This window comes from Xiphophorus hellerii, chromosome 1 (assembly GCF_003331165.1).
Source record: "Xiphophorus hellerii strain 12219 chromosome 1, Xiphophorus_hellerii-4.1, whole genome shotgun sequence".
NCBI lineage: Eukaryota > Metazoa > Chordata > Actinopteri > Cyprinodontiformes > Poeciliidae > Xiphophorus > Xiphophorus hellerii.
Genome location: NC_045672.1, coordinates 30,332,260 through 30,352,458, shown reverse-complemented (window position 1 = coordinate 30,352,458; position 20,199 = coordinate 30,332,260). Strand labels below are relative to the sequence as shown.

The 20,199-nt window shown below is 39.1% G+C and overlaps 1 protein-coding gene across 1 annotated transcript; it reads left to right on the top strand.

Annotated features, from left to right (window-relative positions):
- The first annotated feature begins 1,240 nt into the window (after positions 1 to 1,240).
- Positions 1,241 to 7,508, top strand: sox18 (SRY-box transcription factor 18). The gene is made up of 2 exons (XM_032559926.1): positions 1,241 to 2,059; positions 3,581 to 7,508. Exons 1-2 carry the CDS (start codon positions 1,660 to 1,662, stop codon positions 4,924 to 4,926), a joined length of 1,746 nt encoding a protein of 581 aa, XP_032415817.1. The 5' UTR covers positions 1,241 to 1,659; the 3' UTR covers positions 4,927 to 7,508.
- Positions 7,509 to 20,199: the final 12,691 nt, after the last annotated feature.

The window sequence follows — 20,199 nt, the reverse complement described above, 5'->3', positions numbered from 1 at the left end:
ATGAGTCTGTAAATGTTCATTTTTACTCTGGACGAGGACTGAAAATATGTGGCTTGCAGGAAATGAGACAAGAATGAGAAACACAAAGAGAAGCCAAAGGTTTGATACTGAAGTTGTCACACCTAAACAGTTACAGTAACTCTCAACATAGATTCTTATGGTGCACACACACAACCACGCCCGCCCACGCACGCATACACACACACACACACACAATGACAGTGAGCCTGAGACAACAGTGGTACGTGGGAGTAGTTCCTGGTTGGTCGAGCAGGAGGTTCTGAGACGCCACAGGAGCCTCCCATGGAGCTGGGCGTGGGGAGGGAAGTGTGTGCGCGTGTGTCTGTGTGTGTAGAGGTTATTATATTGTTGCACTAGAGAGCGATTACGGTTGTAATCGTTTTATGAAGCTCAACAAAGATAATGGTTGAAGTTGAGTCTTTCTTTTCAAATTTCTGTTGTAAAGAGAAAATCATCATTTCAGCGCAGTTAGTTTTTTTTCCGTGAAACGTTTAATAATTTCATGAATAACAAAAGGCGTTGCAGAATGACAATCTGCAGCAACTTACCTGTGATTACAATTAAAAGTGCATTAACGGAAGCCGTGGCCCCTGTTGGAGAACAAAATGTCCCAGGCGTCATGGCTGCCATGCCCCCCCACCGCCTCCAGGTCCCAGTTTTCCCAGTGAGTTGTTGTTAATCTCAGCCACTAATCGTTCTGGTTGGGACTGCGGCTGGCTGTGTGACCACTGTCCTACCCTCAAATACACACACACACACCCCTTCAAGTGCAGAAACACACATCAGGCAGATTCACATACCATTACTAAAAGTGTCGTTGTGTTTTTGTCTGTCATTTGTTGGTGAGGTTAATTATAAATGCGACATATGCTTGTTTTATGCTACACAGTAGAGGATGTGTGTGTTGTTTCATGTGCCTGCACGTGTGTATGTGTGTGTGAGATGCTCCAGTCTCAGTTGGGTAAAAACAATGGAACCTCTCTGATTACATCTCCCTGAACACCCTGACAGGGTGTGTGTGTGTGTGTGTGTGTGTGTGTGTAGTTCCAAGGGGGAGGAAAGGGTGGCCGTTAAGAAGGAAAAAGGGGGAGGCAAAGTTCTGAACTCCCCCTTCGCCGTCTCTCAGACAGACTCACTTCTTTCCCTCACAGCCGCCTGGCATCTCATTGGTTAAGGCCTCAGCTATATATTTATCTGATTGGTCAGGGCGGGGTATATATACACAGAGTGGGTCGGTTAAATCTGGCCACAAGTTTCAAAACTTTCAAACAAGGTAGAGAGACGGAGAGACGGAGAGTCGGACGGCCTCGCTGACTGAGAGAAATCAAGTCCTGAACCGCAAAATCCAAACAAGAACTGTTGTCTTTTTGGGAAGGAAAAAAAAAGGAAGTGGACAAAAGAGGCAGAGTCTCTGGATTTTTTTTCTTCAGAGGGAATATCCTGCACCACAACTTTTGTTTTCCCTTTTCTCTCTCCTTTCCCTCTCCTCTCAGATCTCGATGCTTTATTTTAGGATTTGTGCACCAAATCCGTCAGATTCCTCATTTGATCCTTCGGTCGTTTTCCATCTGAAACATTCAGAGTTTTCCAGCCAACATAAAGCAGAGATTTTCTGGACAGAACGTTAACCTGAGTGGGATGAATTTAACTGAGCCCAACCTGCCTAGAGAGGCCTCCCTGCATCCCAGTCAAATGCCCTTTGGAGGCCGCTGGACGTCGGAGACCCCGAGTCCCGCTTCCGACCCTGAGATGGATTTTGAAGAGAGCCTGTCAGCAGACTGCAGTTCTCCCGACGCCCCTGGAGAACCGAGGAGAGGCGAGCCCAGGATGGCTCTGACGGTCGGCTCCAGGGGACAGAGCCCCGACCTGACCCCTGGAGGGGGCCCGCTGGCCGGGGCAGGCGATGGGAAAGCCTCAGGGGCCGAGCAGAGGATCCGCAGGCCCATGAACGCCTTCATGGTTTGGGCCAAAGACGAGAGGAAGCGACTGGCCCTGCAGAACCCGGACCTGCACAACGCCGTGCTGAGCAAGATGCTGGGTAAGACGAGCAGCGGCCTCAGCTTTTAACAAGCAAAACAATTATTATGTAAAACTCATAATTCATGGCTAAATTTACTAATTTAACCTTTTTCTGTGTGCTTAATCTTAAAAGGATTATATGAAAAATATTAAAGGTTAAAAGCTCAGACAACTAAAAAATCTTAAAAATGCATTAATCAGACATTTATTGACCTTAACCAGCTTTTGGTTTTCTTCAAGATCTGATAAAATGACAGAAATAAACCACATAAAACAGAAAAATGTGCCACAAGTGGTAGTTTTCAGTCAAACAGAAAATTAAAGAATGACAAGACTATCTCTATTAATGCATCAAAGCATATTCAAACCTAATCTTCAATTTTTAAGCCTTTGCTTTTAACTGATGCATTTACAGGATGAAAATTGAGGGAGTTCTTAGTTTGGAAGCATTTAATGCAAGCAAAATAAAGTTAGATTTTTCGACTTTGACCCGATCTAGGTGTAATCAGCCAATTGAACAGTGAATTTCTAGTAAATATTACAGCTTTTTAAAGAGATATTTACATTAAATGCAATATTTTTCACTTTTTGTATTTGTAACCTAAAAATGTGAGCTGAAAATAAAAAAATGCAACAATCTTCAGAAAATGTTGGCAAACCATTTATAAATCACTGAACTGCTGTCTGTTACTGTACTTATTTTAACTCTGCATACTGAAAAGTTAACTATGTCATTAATGAATGATAAAAAATAATATTTGTTTTAATAAATACTTTTTAATTACAAGCAACAACAATAACTAATCTTATAGAATAAAGAGAACTGATGATGTCACTGTGTTAGATATTTTAACTAATATTCTTTGATTTGTTATTTTATTGTATATTTTTCCAGCTGTAAACTGAGCTTCAGATTAAAACGTGGGAGCTGCTCAGTGCAGACCCACTGTACAGCTGGAGTTCATCTGCAGCTTGAAATGTTCAGAGTCACTCAAATCCAAACCGCAAGTTTCTGGGAAAAAAAGTTTGTTTTGCAGATCTGGAAGCAGCCAGAATTTACAACCACAAGACAAACTGTAAATATGTACACTTAATGCAGAGCATAAATACGTCGAGCTCAACCCCGAGGGCAAAACTTTCTTAATTAGACACAAATAAATATGAGGGTGCCTTCCATCTAAACAAGTTGGGAATTTGTAGAAACTGAAAAGTTAAAAGATGTCAAGATAAGGAGATTTATAGAGGTCTGAATGTGGTTTAAAGGTGGTTAGGGGGCCAACCAATCCTGCTTTCATGGTCTTTGTTTACACTAGAAGTACAGTATTCGATATATTTTCATTGGCCATGTGTAAATAGCTATTAAAATGATATGCATGAATTAAAATGATTGTAGGTTTAGGTGTAAAAGGGGATTCGGGCTTCAGGACATGAGGGTAAAATGTGATTAGGACTTATGATATCAGTTAGATTAAAAGTAATAAATAACTTTGTCCTTTAATGTAAAGTGTAATCGTTTCCGCTCTTTGTCCACATCTTCCAGGTCAGTCCTGGAAGGCCCTGAGTGCCACAGACAAGCGGCCGTTTGTGGAGGAAGCCGAGCGTCTCCGTGTGCAACACCTCCAGGATCACCCAAACTATAAGTACAGACCTCGACGCAAAAAGACCACCAAGAAGCTGAAGCGAGTGGAACCCGGGCTCCTGCTGCACAGCCTGGCCCAAGGTGGGGCCCCGGCTCTCGGTTTGGGCCCCGGCATCGGCCCTTTGGCTGCTGATGGCGTATCTGGTGCTGCTGCTTACGGCCACCCGGCCACCCACACTCCCCACCACCATCACCCTCACCAGCTGCTGCCGTCTCTGGGCCACTTTCGGGACCTTCCGGCCCCAGGGCACGCCGAACTGGAGAGCTACGGCCTGCCCACCCCGGAGATGTCGCCGCTGGACGTCCTGGAAGACGGAGCCGGAGAGTCCGTGTTCTTCCCCCAACACATGCAAGACGAGGCGGGGATGGGAGGCTGGAGCGGTTATCACCGCCTTCACCATCACAACCCACATTACAGCCAGCAGCACTACAACAACAACCACAGTCACCACAACGCCATCGCCGTCAGCGCCAGCTTAAACATCGGGATGAATGCAAGTCTCAGTCCAAGCAGGACTTCCAGACTCGACTCTAGAATAAGTTCTGTTGAATCAAATATGACGTCAAGCATTAGCTCAGTTAGCGCTAAGCTACCTCCTAGTCATGCTTTCAGTCATCAGGTCCCCTTAAGGACTCCTGTGAAATGTCCTCCGCCTCTAGCCGATTCCTCGTCCCCTGTTTCCTATCCTCGCCCGTCCTTCAGCATCCCTGAGCCAATAAAATGCCAACAGACACCTCTGAGCACAGCGCCTGTCGGGTATCTCAACCAAATGTATGGAGGCACTGCGTCCAGCGCTACGCACTTCACTCCCTCTCATCTGGGACAGCTTTCCCCTCCTCCTGAAACTTCTTCCTCTTCCTGCTCTTCCTCCTGCATCCTCCCTGCATCCACCTTCGGTCGCTCTGCACACTCAGACCAGTCCAGCCTGGAGGCCGGCGGCCACATGGGCTCTTCCTCTGCTGAGTTTTGGTCTGAGGTGGACAGGCACGAATTTGACCAGTATGTCAACATGGGACGGAGTCGAGAAGAGCCCTATGGAGGGTGTGGAGGAGGGTCAAAAGTCCTGGGTGGGTGTAATGCCATTGGAGGCAGTAGTAGCAACAGCATTGTTAGCACTATTATTAACAGGGACGTCAGCAGTATTATGAGTGGCGCTGGTGGCTGTGATGATGGAAGCAGCCCTCTGATATCTGCTCTCTCTGACGCCAGCAGTGCCGTTTATTACAGCGCCTGTATAACTGGATAAATACAGAATCTCATCTCACACAGTCTTCAACGCATCTGCAAAGAAAATTTAATATCAAAACTTTATTGAAGTCAGTGTCGAGTCATCGCCTACTCTAAAACAGCTTGAGTTTGTTTTTAAATGTGAAACAAATGTTGAACTTTATTCTGGCCCCTTTGCCAAATCTTGGATTATTAATTATATAATTTGCCTTGTAAAAAGATCAGACAAGAAAAACAAAACGTGACATGTTGCTGAAATATCTAATCAAACACTAAAAGACTTCATATTTCCAACAAACATTTAACTTTTTTTCTTTCTCATCTTTTCAGCAGATTAATTTTGGGTAATCAACAAATCTGATCAGTCAGTGGCGCTACATATTGTTATTAGACTCACTAATGATCAAAATCTGTTGTTCTCTCTATGTCGTTGTGCTTTGCATCAAAATGTACTTTTAAAATTACTATAATAGCTAAAAGTAAACATCCACTGACAAAAACAACTTAACATCCAGAAGTAATGGCTTTACTTGGATGTAAGATGGTCCACACAAGTGAATGGACTTGCAAGAACCAGTGACCTCTAAGGGCATTAAGTACCTGAAGTAGAACGATAACGTCCCAAACGGCATTCGGAGCATCCTTTGGTGCCATCTCCGTGCTGTAAGCTGATACTATTAATTGTTTTATGACAGATTCTATGAAATCTACAATATTTTCAGTTATCTGTAACTGAAAATACTTTAAATTTAAATGTCAGAAACTTTCAGGATGAGCCATGAAAGGGAATGAAAATGAACTTCCAGTTGCTTCCAGTCTCAGAAAGCCTGGCCGCTAACCCAGAACAGACCGCTGATGTCTCCCACAAACGTTCAGCATGTTTTACAAGTCAGGGTGGGTTTTCTTTCTCGATGTGATACATCCCGTTCCCTTCTGCAGCTCAGTTCATCCTAGGGTCTTGTGTCAAATGGCAAATATAATATTTTGAGATTTAAGACATGTCTTTGTCTACCGGCAGGCAGATATCCTCTGATGCTGATTTCAAGTCTTGCTTTATCTTACCACAAATCCTCTGATTTACCAAACAGATCGTTTATTAAAACAAAACAGTTTTTCCACGTTAGGTCTGCAGATGATAGAAGCTCAGGTTCTAAAATACTTCTGGAACACATCAGAGAAAATGTCTTCAACAAAAAGTCATTGTCACTTCCTCTAATTTGTCAGAGTCTACTTTGAATTCTTGCAACCGGATACGGGCATACATTAAGATTTTTTATGATTGTTTATTGTATTTTTCATTTGGAAACTATAGGTTTCATGTAGTCATACTGTGTATATTGATTCAGTGCTTTTTGTGAAAGAGAGATTTAGACTATGAAATGTTCTCTTTGCACTGCATTTAATGTATTAGCTGTATAGAAGGTATAATACTTTTTCAAGATGAAATATCTATTGTTTGAAATATGTTTTTGTACAGAAATGATCTTATTTTTCTGAAAGGAAGTTTTTGGAATGATATTTACCAGCTTTCTTGCTGGAAGTAAGACCAACACGTTGTTTTTATATTTGTGTAGTAATTATGGTGCTAGCTAGCCTGGCTTGGCTAACGGATGAAAACTGGAGAAATGGCTGCACACACCTGTTATAAAATCCTAAAGTTTACCCTTCAATATATACTAAACACTCCTCCAAATACCAACAAAGTATTGTTGTTGCAATTTGTTGTTTTGTTTTTGGAAATCAGGTTTTGCAAAAGTGCCTCTATTTAGCTAGGCTAACGATCCACAACACTTTGATACAAAGGTAAAGCATGTTGAACTTTTTTTTAGCAGTTTTTGGCTTAAATGTAATTGAATAACTTTACAATTATTGGCATTACTTGAAAGAAAAGGTTAAAATATATTTATTGATTGCATATCTACAGCATTCTCTCTGTCCTGTAGTAGCTTTGTGTACAGGGAAAGAAAAACAAGAAGTCTCTTGAAAGATGGAGCCTGCATCTGTTCTGCATTAGTCTGCTTGTTTCTTGTTTCTTGATGTACATGAAACAGTGGAACAAAATCAAGTATCTCTTACGGAGCCACCAGTTACATTTGCCATGCCATTTCTGAGGTTTAAGACTTCTTTCAACTTTTCTTCAGCGAGATGCTTACTGAGAAGCAGGAGTTCAAGTGAACTAGTAAAAAATAAGTTTCTACATCTGCATTTGACATTCTTCTCTGTTGACACCAAGCACTCTTTTTTTCCGTTTTAATTTACTGTGACACAAAAAGACTTCAGAGAGAGACAGGCGTTTTTTTGGACTCGTGCAATAACTTTGGGCCTTTTGGTAATAATTATCTAAGAGAATAAAGAAAACACCCAGGATTTTGGGATTAAATCAAAGGACATTTTTCTCAGCAGTCATATAACAAATTAAAACCAGTATTTTCCCAGAAGTGTCACTGGGATGCTTCTAAATCTGCCTGACAAGAATAATTTTTAGATTTTCTACAAAGAAAAAAGGTTTTCTTTATGTGTTTGAAAACGGTGTGTTGGCTGTAAATGGATCTGTTCTGTTGTATACAATAATTGTACCAAATAAACACCTTTAAGAATTTACTTTAGTTTCCGACTCTCTGTAGTAATAAAACAAAAACCCTTTTGTTTTTTATGTTCAAGTCAAATTCAAGTAAAAGCAGGATGGCCTTCAAGAGGACATAAAAGGATTAATTTTTATTGCAGATCAATAAATGTCTGAAGTGTGTGTTCTGTCAATAGAAGACATAAAACGCCACGTTAAGGCCTGAGTTGTTAAACCAGAATAAAACACCAGCAGAAACATCTGAAGCTGCGGCTAAAAAGCACAAAACATATTGAACCTAACAGGTTTATGCATTTTCATAATCAATACATTTTAAACAAATGTATAACTTTTAAAGAGATATTAAACATAAGTTTCATTAGGGCCCCATTCCTGTTTTTAAAAATAGTTTTTTTAATGGCCTGACGCAATATTCCAATTTTGTTTACATTACTTTGTATGTGAGAAATCAAATAACAGGCAGGAAACAAGAGAGAAACTCTCAATAAGCAGGGAGAAACCACTGCTACAAAGGTTATAGCCTTTCCTAGGCGTTATTTAATTTCATTTTTATTTTTTGTCATCATTTTAAATCATTATCATTGTTACATTATCATTTCTGTTGTTAGAACTATTTCAAATGGATGTTAACCCAAATAATCCTAATATGAGCAGGGAAAAGAAAATAAGCATGGGGCTGTATTGTTAATGAATGAACATATTTCACACAGAATAGAGGACAGGTGTTCTGATATATGATGGAGAACAGGCAGAGCTGCTGAGTAAACAGATCTAGGGTGTGAAATATTGGAAAAGACTCAAAATAAATAAATAAAAGGAGTTTATGAAAACTAACAAGATTCTCAACAAAATGATAGTTCATAATACCATGCATTGGGTCAGGCTGATACATTTTCTTTAAAAGAAATCATATAATTCCAATAAGAATTAAGATAATAATTGCTTCAAGAGCTAATAATACTGTTCTAGCTTTTACATTTATGAAAACTTGCATCAATAATCATATAGTTGTTTAGTTAATACTTCTTAAAAACAATGACTAGTCAGAAAAACGTTCTTGTTGATTTTTTTGTGGATATTCAAATAAAATTTTTTTTCCCATGAATAAAGCATTCAAGATGGCAATAAGCGTCTAATCTTCCCTTTATTTTCTGTCTGACCTTATTTTGTTTACTTTACGTTTCTAAATCCATTTCATTAAATCTCCGTTGGAGCAGAACAACGTTTGGACATGTCAACTGGTCTGTAAAAGATGACCAAACATTGTGTGGTTGGGACTTCAGGCATGTTTTCCTACAGTGACTCGTGTACTTTCATCTCAGTGTGTGTGTGTGTGTGTGTGTGTGTTGCGTAGGTAGCTGATAGGAATGTTAGCAACCAGGAGGAAACTCATGTGGAAGTTTGGGATGTTCGGAAAGGGTGTGTGTCCCTCTTTATGTGTGGAAAGTGAAAAGGGGAAGAGGTGTATATTTTTGTGAGAACACCTCACCCGGCTGCTTGTTGCTCTGACTGGAAAAGAAAACAAGGCAAGATTCCTGCTCCTGCAGCTGGAAATGAAAAAAACGTGAGATTCTGCCGCAGGCGTTTGAAATTCCCGTTCTCAAAGCCGATAGGCTGCGAGATTTAGATGTTGCCTTGTTTCAGCTCATGTTTCATTAACAGATCTCTGCAGATTGGATTACATGATGAAGAGCTAATTCCAAACTTTGACTGTGGAGTGACGGAGCAGACAGATCAGAGTCTTTCAGGGCCAACATTTTGAAAAATCCAACTGAAGCTTAAGTCTCTTATTTGAAGCTTTCTCCAGTAAACTCACCTACATAAATAACAGCATTGTTGTTCATGTCTCATGATGCTTTTCAGAGAGTTGAAACTTCAGTTTCGATGAATGGACCTCGCAGATCCAGGTGAAAGCTAACTATCCTTGCTCAGTTGTAAAGCACTGGAAGTTCACAGACAGGACAAAAACACAACTGTTTCCTCAAAGTCCAAAATCTGATCCCTCCATAGTTAGAATACACCTTCAGTGTCTCCTAAAGTTTAGGACCATTACTGCGGGTAAACATCTCTACCCCTTTGCACCTGATCAGATTGCAACATTTGGTTGTTTTCTCACTGCACTGTCAAACGATCGAACCCCTTGAAAAACCTGTTCCCCTCCTCGCCTGTGGGGGCGCTGCACCAAGAACCACAGAGGGAAACAACATTTAAACCTCTGAAGACACTGAAAGCAACTTCCTTCTTCACCAACAAAAATGGTGGCATCAGATTTTAGAGTTGGGGATTTCTCTTTTGTCTTTGGCAAAAAAAATAAAAAATAAAAAATAAAAAAGAGCCAGTTCTCCTAGCGCTAGCACCTGATGCATTTTTGCTTTGGTGGTATTTACCCAGAATGCCATGCATTTTAATGCTGTGTCTGCATTCTGAACATAAGTTGGACCTGTTTGCAGTTCAGACTTGGCCAGGGTTGTTCCTTATCATTGAGGATGTCTGGTTTGGGAATCCTATGAGCTCATGTTTGCTTTTTGCAGGTGATGTGGTTCTGCTAACGTCTTCAAGCCGTAACCTTCAGCTCACACCAATTCACAACACATGTCACCTCAAGGCACTTTACAAACAACTCAATTCAAGTCAATTCAAGCTAACCATTCATACTCTCCATTGGAACCAAGTAAAGCAGGTTCCATGTATTATAGAAATTGGTTAAAAGCGTTTCAAATCCATGTTTTATGGGATATTTGGTTACAATTTAAAACTGAAATATTGTTTGTGAAGTTTATATATGGAACCTGACAGCTAGTTGAAATTTTGTCTTTATTCTGTTGTTATGTATGGTGTTTTGAATTTTGATGTTTTATTTCTTTGTTAGTCTTTTTGTTTTTGTTTTTTTATTAACCATAGATCATTTCTAGCCTATATCATCTGACAGGAGGGCAAACAATCAAATTCAGCCTTGGCTGTAATTGGATTTATATACAGTTTATCTGGGAAGTATTCAAAGCGCTTCAATCTTTCCATATTTTGTTATATTACAGTCTTATTTTAAAGTGAACTAACTTAATCTCTTTCCTCAAAATTCTGCACACAAATAAACCATTATGACGACGTGCTGCAATGTTTTTAAGATTTTGCTAATTTATCAATGTTCATAAATGTTTATGAATAAACAAAATCACTCTGAAGCAAATAGAAAAGTAAAAATAAACCAGAAACAGGTAGATTCCTCCCTTTCAGTTGGGAATCAGAATGTGAGGAAAAGGATTTGTGAATCTGAGACAGTTTGAGTCGAAGCTCAAAGAAATGAAGAAAGAGAGAAATAAAGAAGGGGATTTTCCAGGCTTGTCTGCCCTGTGTTTTATTGGCCACATGTGGTCAAAAAGTTAGGTCAGTCGCCACAACCACACACTGACACACTAAATGTGTATTTGCATCTCTGGTCATCCATGTGTGTGTGATTTTACACAATCTGATTAAAGATGACAGTTAGTTTATGCTGTAAATGTATTTGTGAGTTTGGGCTTCTTTGTGTACGTTTTCCTGTAACAGTCTTACATAAATCGTTGTGTAGCTGTTTTATGTAAAGGCATTTGCTGCATATGAGCGTATATGTCTGTTTATATTTATTTGTAATGTTACATTTAATTAGCTAGTTTAGCAGTGACCCAAATTACAGGTTCTATGTCTCTGTGAGTCTGGTTGTTATTTCTGTTGCGTTTTCTAAAGTTTGTGATTTAATAAAACATCCAGATGTTGACATTTAGGCTCAGGGTTTGATAACTGATTAGATGGCGCAGTACAACTGACGTGCCTCTCCTTTTGTGTAAATTATCTTCCACGGTTTATCAACTCATGAGTCTACTTTCACAAATTTTATCAATGAAATATTAAAATATTGATAATAAAGTTGTGCTTTCCCTGAAAACCAAAGCATTTTTATGTCGTGACTTCAGACTGAAATTAAGATTATATTGGCTGCTGCAGTTTCCTGTCTTTCTGTCATGAGATATTTGTGACCACTCTGATTCTTACAAATCTTATAATCTGTCCATTAATTCACATGCAACAGGAATTAATTACTGGCAAAGTTTTCAGTTAAAGTTCCTCATCTCAGCATTTAAAGAATTTAGTAGTTTCAGTTTACACCCTTTAAATTATTCGTTTGAAGCCGTGCACACTTAGAAAAGAACAAATAAATGCAGTTTTTTATATGTTGGATTTCTTGCAATAACAGATCTGTTGGCTTTATAAGGTGAATTACGCACATTGCAGTAAAGTTGGCATACAGACTTTTTACATTCACTGCATAAAGGCCAAATACAGTTCTTAACTCTTGCTGAACCAGAAATTACAAGACTTGAGTTGACTGAGATGATGTAATGGTGAAGGTGGGGGTGCATGTGTGTGTGTGTGTGTGTGTGTGTGAAGGGGGTCTTTCCCTCTCTGCTGCAGGATGTCAGGCTCTGTCTTCTATTCCCCCCCTGCTTCCTGTTTCCTGTCTCTGCAGGAAGTGGCAATGTGTTCATATCCTCTGATAGGAGCTGTTAGGAAAGCGGATGGAGGAAAGGTTCGCTGAATTAAAAAGCTTGGCATTTCTGTGTTTCATACTTTTAAGGTCACACTTTAAAAGTAATAATGTGTTAATCAATTACAGCCCCCATTCAGGCCACAATAATTGACTTTTAAAGTAAAAATAGGAAGAAGAGCAAGAAAACATGGAAGAAAAACATCAAAGGTGAAACTGCACCAGATTAACGTTCAAAACCAAAACGTTTCAACTTCACAAATGAAGTGAATTATTACATTCATTAATATAAATTTAATAATTTATATGCTGGTCTGCATCTGCACCAGTACGCATGCTAATTAAACTTCAGTATTGTTTGTTTTTTTAATCAGAAAGTATACAAGCTCTAAATGCATATGAATGACAACATGATGTTTAAGGTCTTTGGCCATTAAAAACATTGGTACCCTGATTATATGTGCATATATACTTATAATTTCTAATATCTAATGCCTCCATTTTATTCCTACTAATCTGTTTTGTTGATCCATTAGCTACTTTTCCATTGACAATATAATTGCGCAAATTGGAATTATGAAAATACGGCAATAAAAGAAAAACATCCTAGCTAAATGTTTTTGCGCTAGGAAGAGGTTGTTTTTCAGCTGTATCGAATTTAGTGTATTTCGCAAAACTGCAATGGAAACATTTTTTTTCTCACGAGTCATGTGATCCACAATCGGATGTTACTACTGGCGGAAAAGACGAAGAAGATGACAGGAAGTAGTAGGAGGATGATGGCACTGCGTGTTTTATAATTATGTGAACAAACACATTCACATGTGTTTGTTCTTATTGAATGGAGACAACACAAAAAACTGTTGTTTTTTTTTTTTCTTGCATTAGCCGAACATCGACAAAGTTTGTAGTGGAAATTGAGCGAGTGACATGTGAAGATGAGTTTCTGTAGGTAAATAAAAACCAACACTGGCTTGTTGGTTTATGTCCAACATGCCTGAGTTTTTTTTGGTGGACATGTTGAAAAGTTCCTGAACATCACAATTCACAAAAGACTGTATACTTCACACATACGTCACTGTGAATGTTTGATGCAGCTAAAACCAAAGGCAGAGACATAATTTCTGATTATTTCATTACTTGCTGACTGTCTAGAGAAATGAACGTCTGTGTTCTACTTAAATAAAACAAGATGGACATCACAGCAAACGAACACACCCCATCCTAATGCAGGAGCAACTTGTACATTTCTTGACCCGTCATTCCAAGACACAACCACATTACCAGGCGTCTGACTCCACTTTCAACCTCTAGATCAGGGTGGGCAGCTCCAGGCCTGGAGGGCCGGTCTCCTGCAACTTTTAGATGTATCTTTACTTCAACACACCTGAGTCAAATAATGAGGTCATTAGCAGGACTCTGGAGAACCTGACTGCACTTAGGAGGCGATTCAGCTGTTGGATTCAAGCGTGTTGGACCAGAGAGACATCTAAGAGTTGCAGGACACCGGCCCTCGAGGACCAGGACTGCCCACCCTGCTCTAGATGCAGCTTTGCTTCAAAACTACGATAAAAAAAAACTAAAAAAAAACTGGGCCATTTGTTTGAATTTTTGGGAAATCTGGAAATTTGGGAACTTTGCTAGATAAGACACTGTTTGCAGATGACAAAATAGGCCTTCAAGGACTTATGAAGAAACTAATGCCTGTTTGTTTTTCTCACTCATCTTTTAACTTCTTTTTCTCCTGCTGTAGTCTATCCTTCCTTCTCCTCCCTGCTCTCGCCCTCCGTCTTCGGTGGGAGCCAAGGTGTGGGTGTTAAACCTCAGAGGTCTGCTGGTCTGGTGGCCTTGGCTTTGAAGGGCCTGTGGGTTGTGGGTTCAGATCCCGGGCAGGCCTAACCACTAACGTTCAGTGGTGGAACTCCTCAATCAGCGTGGAAATGGTCAAATCAGCCAATCACGGTGCCAGATTCTGAGTCAGCAGGAACCCAGCTCTTCTTATTCTGGGCTTCTGTCTAACAAATATATCCACAATTTTAGGCTTTTCTTTTTGGTTTTCCTTCTTGACTTCATTTTTATGTTAGATTGCAATCTGAAATTAGATACAGATAGGAAAGAAACTGACAAATTTAATGTAAACGGCCACAAATTATCAGAAAAATATGAGACTGGAAATCCACCAGTTTCATTGTATGCGGGATTTCAGCAAACCGACTTGGGTCCATAAATGTGCAGAAATATTAATAAAGACATAGATTTTTTTTAGAAGAATCTCAGAAAAAGCAGTTTTCCACTTTTCATTTCTACCTGTAAATGTATTCAGAGCATTTTAACTTTTCACATTTTGTCACATTGCAACAGAATCCATTTTACTGCGATTTTCACTAAAACAGCAACACAAAGTGACAAGCCGTTGTGAAGTTGGAAGGGCGATCATTCATCACTTTTATAAATTTCTAATATAGAAGCAAGAAAAGTATAGTATGCCAACCTGAAAGGTGGAGGCCACCTGTGTTAGTTTAAATGTAGAAGTTAGAGAGCATTAGTGAACAAATTGGCCCAGTCAAAGCATGAACCTAAATGCAGATTCTCTCCACCCAGTCTGAGCTTTAGATATTTTTTAAAAATAACTAAATAATAACTTCACAATCAGGATGTTTCATTGGTTTGTCACCAAACACATTGAAGTTTGTGACTGTAATGTGAAAAAGTTCAAAAGGTGAGACGACCTTTTACACACAGTTATAGTGCAAACAGATTTCTTCATGATTTGCAACATAGAAACAAATCAAGAAATGCGGCACACTGTGATATTTTATCTATTTCCATCATTCTTACCAACTTTTTTAAATAGAAAAATACTTTTCTGGAAATTTATTTCAGCATTGTTCCATTTTCTTGCTCATTTTTCCTTTTATGCTCCACTGTGTGCAACATCTAAACAAGTTCCAAACTTTTATAAATAGAAAATGAAAAACATGTTGAATAAATGAAAAGGAGAAACACACACACAAAAAAAAAATCTGAGCAAACAAGAGGAGAAATGAGATCCAAATTTAAGATGACAGCCTGTGAGAGAAGATGAAGACATTTTTTTACGACTACAGACGCTCTGTGGTCCCATGTGTCTCCTTTTTAACCCATGAAAAAAGTACCCATGCTATTTGGGGATGACTGTCTCCAAAACTTTATAATTCAGTGTATTTATCTTTCTGGCTCCCCTGGTTTTCCTGAAACTGCATGGATGTCTAAACATAGGGTTTATGAGAGCAGCGCTGATGTGGAAATCTCCTGAAATTGAGTGGAATTTTAGCCCACTTTTATATATTTGTCTGTTGTTGGTTTTGTTCGTGGCATTGTCACTATAACAGGCACTGACGCCGCGTGGGAGAGTGTGTGTGTGCGTGTGTGTGTTTGCTTTAGTGACCCAGCATGACACTGTAGTGAGCATAACACAGGGCTGCAAGCAGACACAGGAGAAACAAGAGTGTGGGAAAATAAAAAAAAGACATGAAGGTGATGCTGAAAAAACAGAGGAGAAATAAGAGTGACAGCAGTTACTTTGGCAACCAAATCTATTGAAGTGGAAAACGGAAATAATAAAAACAGCATGGGTGAAAAGACTGCAAAAAGAAAAAAAAGGAGAATATTAAAATTTTCTAAAAACCTCAAGCAAATACACACTGCTCCTGTTTCCATCTTAGCTCATGTTGTTCAACTGCTGAGCTGCAAACTAGGCAACCATCTTGTCTGATATGACGAACAGGCAAAGACAGGATGCACAACATGCCTATAAGGCAGCATTTTAAAGGGGCCAGTGGAGCGAGGGCAAGTTTATCAGTTCAAATGTGTCAATATTCTGCTAATGTCGAAAAAACATGATTTCTCTTTGTGGTGTTTCCATTAATTAAGAACTCAATTAAAATTTCATGAGACTAAATTTGTTCACACAGTAAGTTATTAAAAAGCAGGCCGTCCCATCATCCTCCTACGTCTTCTTCTTCTTCATCTTTTCCGCTGGTAAAAACATCCAGGCGTTGATCATGTAACTTGTGTGATATGAAAAAAAACTTTTTCCATTGCAAACTTTTTAATCGAAAAACACAATTTTTTTATAAAATCGCATTGTTTCCATTAAGTGAATTTACTTTCATTATTACAATTTGCACAATCATATGGTTAATGGAAACGCAGCTAGTGGGACAAAGACAGGAAGTATCCATCCATCTGTACCTGCTGTTCCCTGCAGGACATCCAACCAGGCACACACACCTGAAGGGGAATTTAAGGTAACCATAACCTAGCAGTCATGTTTGAGGAAGCCGGGGAAAACAAACAAACTTCATACTAAAAGTTCCCAGGCTGGGATTCAGAATCCTCCTGCTGCAGGGCAGCAGAGCTACTAACTGCTCCATCATGAAGCTCCAAACTGCAAAGATGGAGTGAAAAAACCAAAAGAAATGGAAACAGTGTTGATCTTTTCAGGTTGTTCTTGTTATTGTTTTTTTTTCTCTTTGGTTTAGCTTTCCCCTTCTCAGGTTTCCCCCTCACTACGTTTCCCAACATATCATTGACCTTCCAGTGTGTGTGTGAGCGTGTGTGTGTGTGTGTCTGGAGCCATTGGATGGAGTGTGTGGTTACCCACTGGTGTGACCAGGGACACAGGGGCACCTCTCCGCTCCCCACTCTGTCATTTAGCTCTCGCTCTGCCGTGTCAGGTCTGCTGAGCTCACTGTGAGTCTGTGGAAAAGGTGACGCATCAGATTTGAAAGATGAAGCTTTGACTACAAAATACTCCGTCTTGTTGACAAAACGATTCACAGGGATAGTCCGGATATATGGAAGTGGGGTTATTTGGAGTTATGAACTGTAGTCACTATCATCCCTGCAGATCAGAACAGTGTGAGGGAATATTTCTGATCATTCCAGTTTCAATGTGATCAGTTTATTCAGAGGAAAATGTTTTGTTTTACATAAGACAGTAGCCACCCAATTAAACTGGTGGAATTAGATTTTTCTTACTGGTTTTGATCAGTTGGATCTCGATTTACCATCAAAACTGAATTCTTGCAGCTGTGACTCTGCATTTGCCTGAATGTTGTCTTCAAATATAGGGATGCAAACTCAGCACAAAAACCTCGCCCCAAGCCTGAACCATTTCTGAGACCGACAGCTGAATCTGCTGGAATGAAATTTGCTCTTGGGAGACCACAAACTCCAGGTTTCCGCTCCGTGAAGCGCTCTAACCGGTAAACAGGGGTAACTAAATCAGCAGGTGAAGCCGGAGAGACTGAGATGGGAAACAGATTTCATATTTTCCAGTGGAACTCTCAATGGTTTGCATCTTTATTTCTGTCTAAAATATATTCCTAATAAAATGTTTCTCATTCAAATTAGTATTTCACATGGAGCTGAAACAAATTAAAACATCTGAGAAAATATATAAAATAAAAATTAAGCCTATGCTTTTTAATATTTTATGTATTTTATTGAGATTTCATTTGATATAGTGACACAAAGTAGTAAACAAACATAAAGTAGGAGTAAAATCATTATGGTTTTTAAGATTTTTTACAGTGAAACAGTGCAGCATGCATTTGTGCTCAGCCTGTGATATCTTGTGCCTTCAGAAGTTACTAAATTGGGTCCAGCTGTGAGTAATTCGTTCCCACCACGAATCCAGCTGTGATGGCCTCTGAGGTTTGTTAGAGAACATCAGGGAACAAACAATAAAGTCAATAAACAAGATGATGAAGACTGAGGAGCGCAGCACAAAGGTCAGGGAGAAAGCTGAGGAAAAGTTCAAAGCAGGGTTTGGTTATCAAACAACAATCTGTCCGTTTCACAGAACTCAGCTCCACTTATCATCTGGACATGAAAATGATTCAACTACCAAACTACTCTGGAGGAGCTGCAGAGATGCAAATCTAAGGTAGGGAAAATCTGTGATGGAAAACATTTTATCTGATTTTATGTAATCAAAATATGTAAAACAGTAAGAATGGAGAAAAGCTGAGCTGAGATTCAAACACAGATATGGAAGCAAACTCATCACAGTCTGTCTTAAGCGGAGCTAAAGAGCTAAGAAAGCAAACATGATTAATTTCACTGCAAAGTTACATCATGAACCACCAAACTTTTTTAGATTAAAGCTCAGTTTACAATCAATAAAAAAATATGATGAGAAAATCAGGATTATGCCTCCAGAAGGTCAAACTCTATTGTAATATTTTGGTGTTTCTCAGTTTATTTGACAAATATTTTATAATGAAATTTGAGACTTTGTATAATCCATTAAAGGGTTACAGTTTAACCAGAGCCACTATCTTTCCTTTCTAATCCAGCATCATTTTCCCTTTCTTTGATAATAAAATCAAACAACATCCTGTCCTTAATTGTTTTTAAATTCCTAATTAAGATTTTTTTTTTTTTTATCATTTTGCTAACTGTGCAGATGTCAGATAACATCTGCACAGTTAACTGTGATTTATGGCGACACAAAAGGTTCTAGAAACCCAAAAACCTGAAAGCCTCCAGGAGCTGCTGTGGTTCTGGATGTGTGGTCCGCTGCTTCTTTTGGCGTGAAACGAGCTGCAATAAAAACTTGGATCTTTCAAGAAGCACAACACAGAGAGCAGAAGAAACCAAACCAGAAGCAAGCAGCGGCTGCTGCTGCATACCAGCGTTCATCAGCTGTTTTACAAATCGCTTCGCACACTACGAGACTCACTGGCATCAATCCCCCAGTTTTTTCTGGCTTTGTTTATTTCTTTGGAGAACAGAGCTATGATATCAGGTGCTATTCTGGTTGCCCAGACCTCCAGCTGACTCTCTTTTAAAAAAGTAAATGAATGTAGTTATTATGAGAAAAAAAACCCACCTCTATAAATGATTTGCATCTGAAATGATGGATATTTAATTTGAAAGTTCAAAGTTCAAAGTTTACAGAAAATGATGCCAGTTTTCAGAAAGGCCCTCTGCTGGATAAGAAAGCAAATTACTGCATCGGAGAATGAAGTAGTTATTGAAAATTACTGGAAGATGGAAAGGTATACTTAATAAATGCATTGAAGTCTTTATGTTGTTTTTTGTCCACGTCACCAAAACTTGGATAATAAAATTTTACACTGTTGAAAAATGCATGAAAGATGTAAAACAAGGGACAATATTCTCTTAATGAACATTTCTGCAAAGAAAAATTCACCACAGAATATAGAAGAACTTGCTAAAAACATTGGTGCAACTCTACTACTCACCAATTTATGTTTTTATTAATTTATTAGATTCATTTTTAATTAAAAAAACAAATTGCCATTGTGGAATCTGAGTCTCAGTAAAAATTTCTAACACTTCTAGGTTTAAGAATAACCTGGAAAATGTTTAGTAGATAACACCCTGCATGCTGCAAACGTCCCACAGGACTCAAACCTCTCTGCAGACCCACAGTTATAGCAGGTTTTAGGTTCTGAGAGCCATAAAACTCAAGTCCCAAATCATAAACTATGGTTTTAAACTCCAAACAAGTTAAAGTCCTGTGGTTTGAGTCCACACCTGCAGGAAAATCACCACCAGCCATACAGAAAAAGTAAAAGTAACGCAGTTTGATGTTCACCATTAAAGAAACTAAAGTCTCCTTCCAGTTTGAGAAGCTAACGTCAGAACATTTTAGTTCTCTAGACGATGTGATTTAAGCCATACGTAATTTTGGGCAGTAGGGAAAAAGAAATAAAAACATATAATGAAAACACTTAAAGCATATTCAAGTGGTATTTTGGTCCTGGTTTGGTCCCATCCAAAGGCCGGGGTTAGAAGCCATAAGAGCTCCGAGAAAGATCCAGGTTTTTATTGCTACTTTGCTGAAGCCAAGAGAGATCCACCAGACCAAAGACTGACCTGAAGTCTTCGCAGCAAATTACAGTTTGTGAGAGAATGGCTCATTTAGATCACAACAAATGTTTTTATTTCTGACAGAATCAAATATAAAGAGTCACTCAGTCACAACACGTTTCTCCCCAGTATTTCAGACGCCTTTGTTTTTTGCAAATAGTTTTTTTTCATTGTGTTTCTGAATTAGTTACCTCCAGAACACAAACAGAACTATCCAGAACGTCACGTCGCTCCTCAGTGCTACTGTCAGACCTACCTCACCTTTTACAGAAATAAACAAACATCCTGATTATGGATGA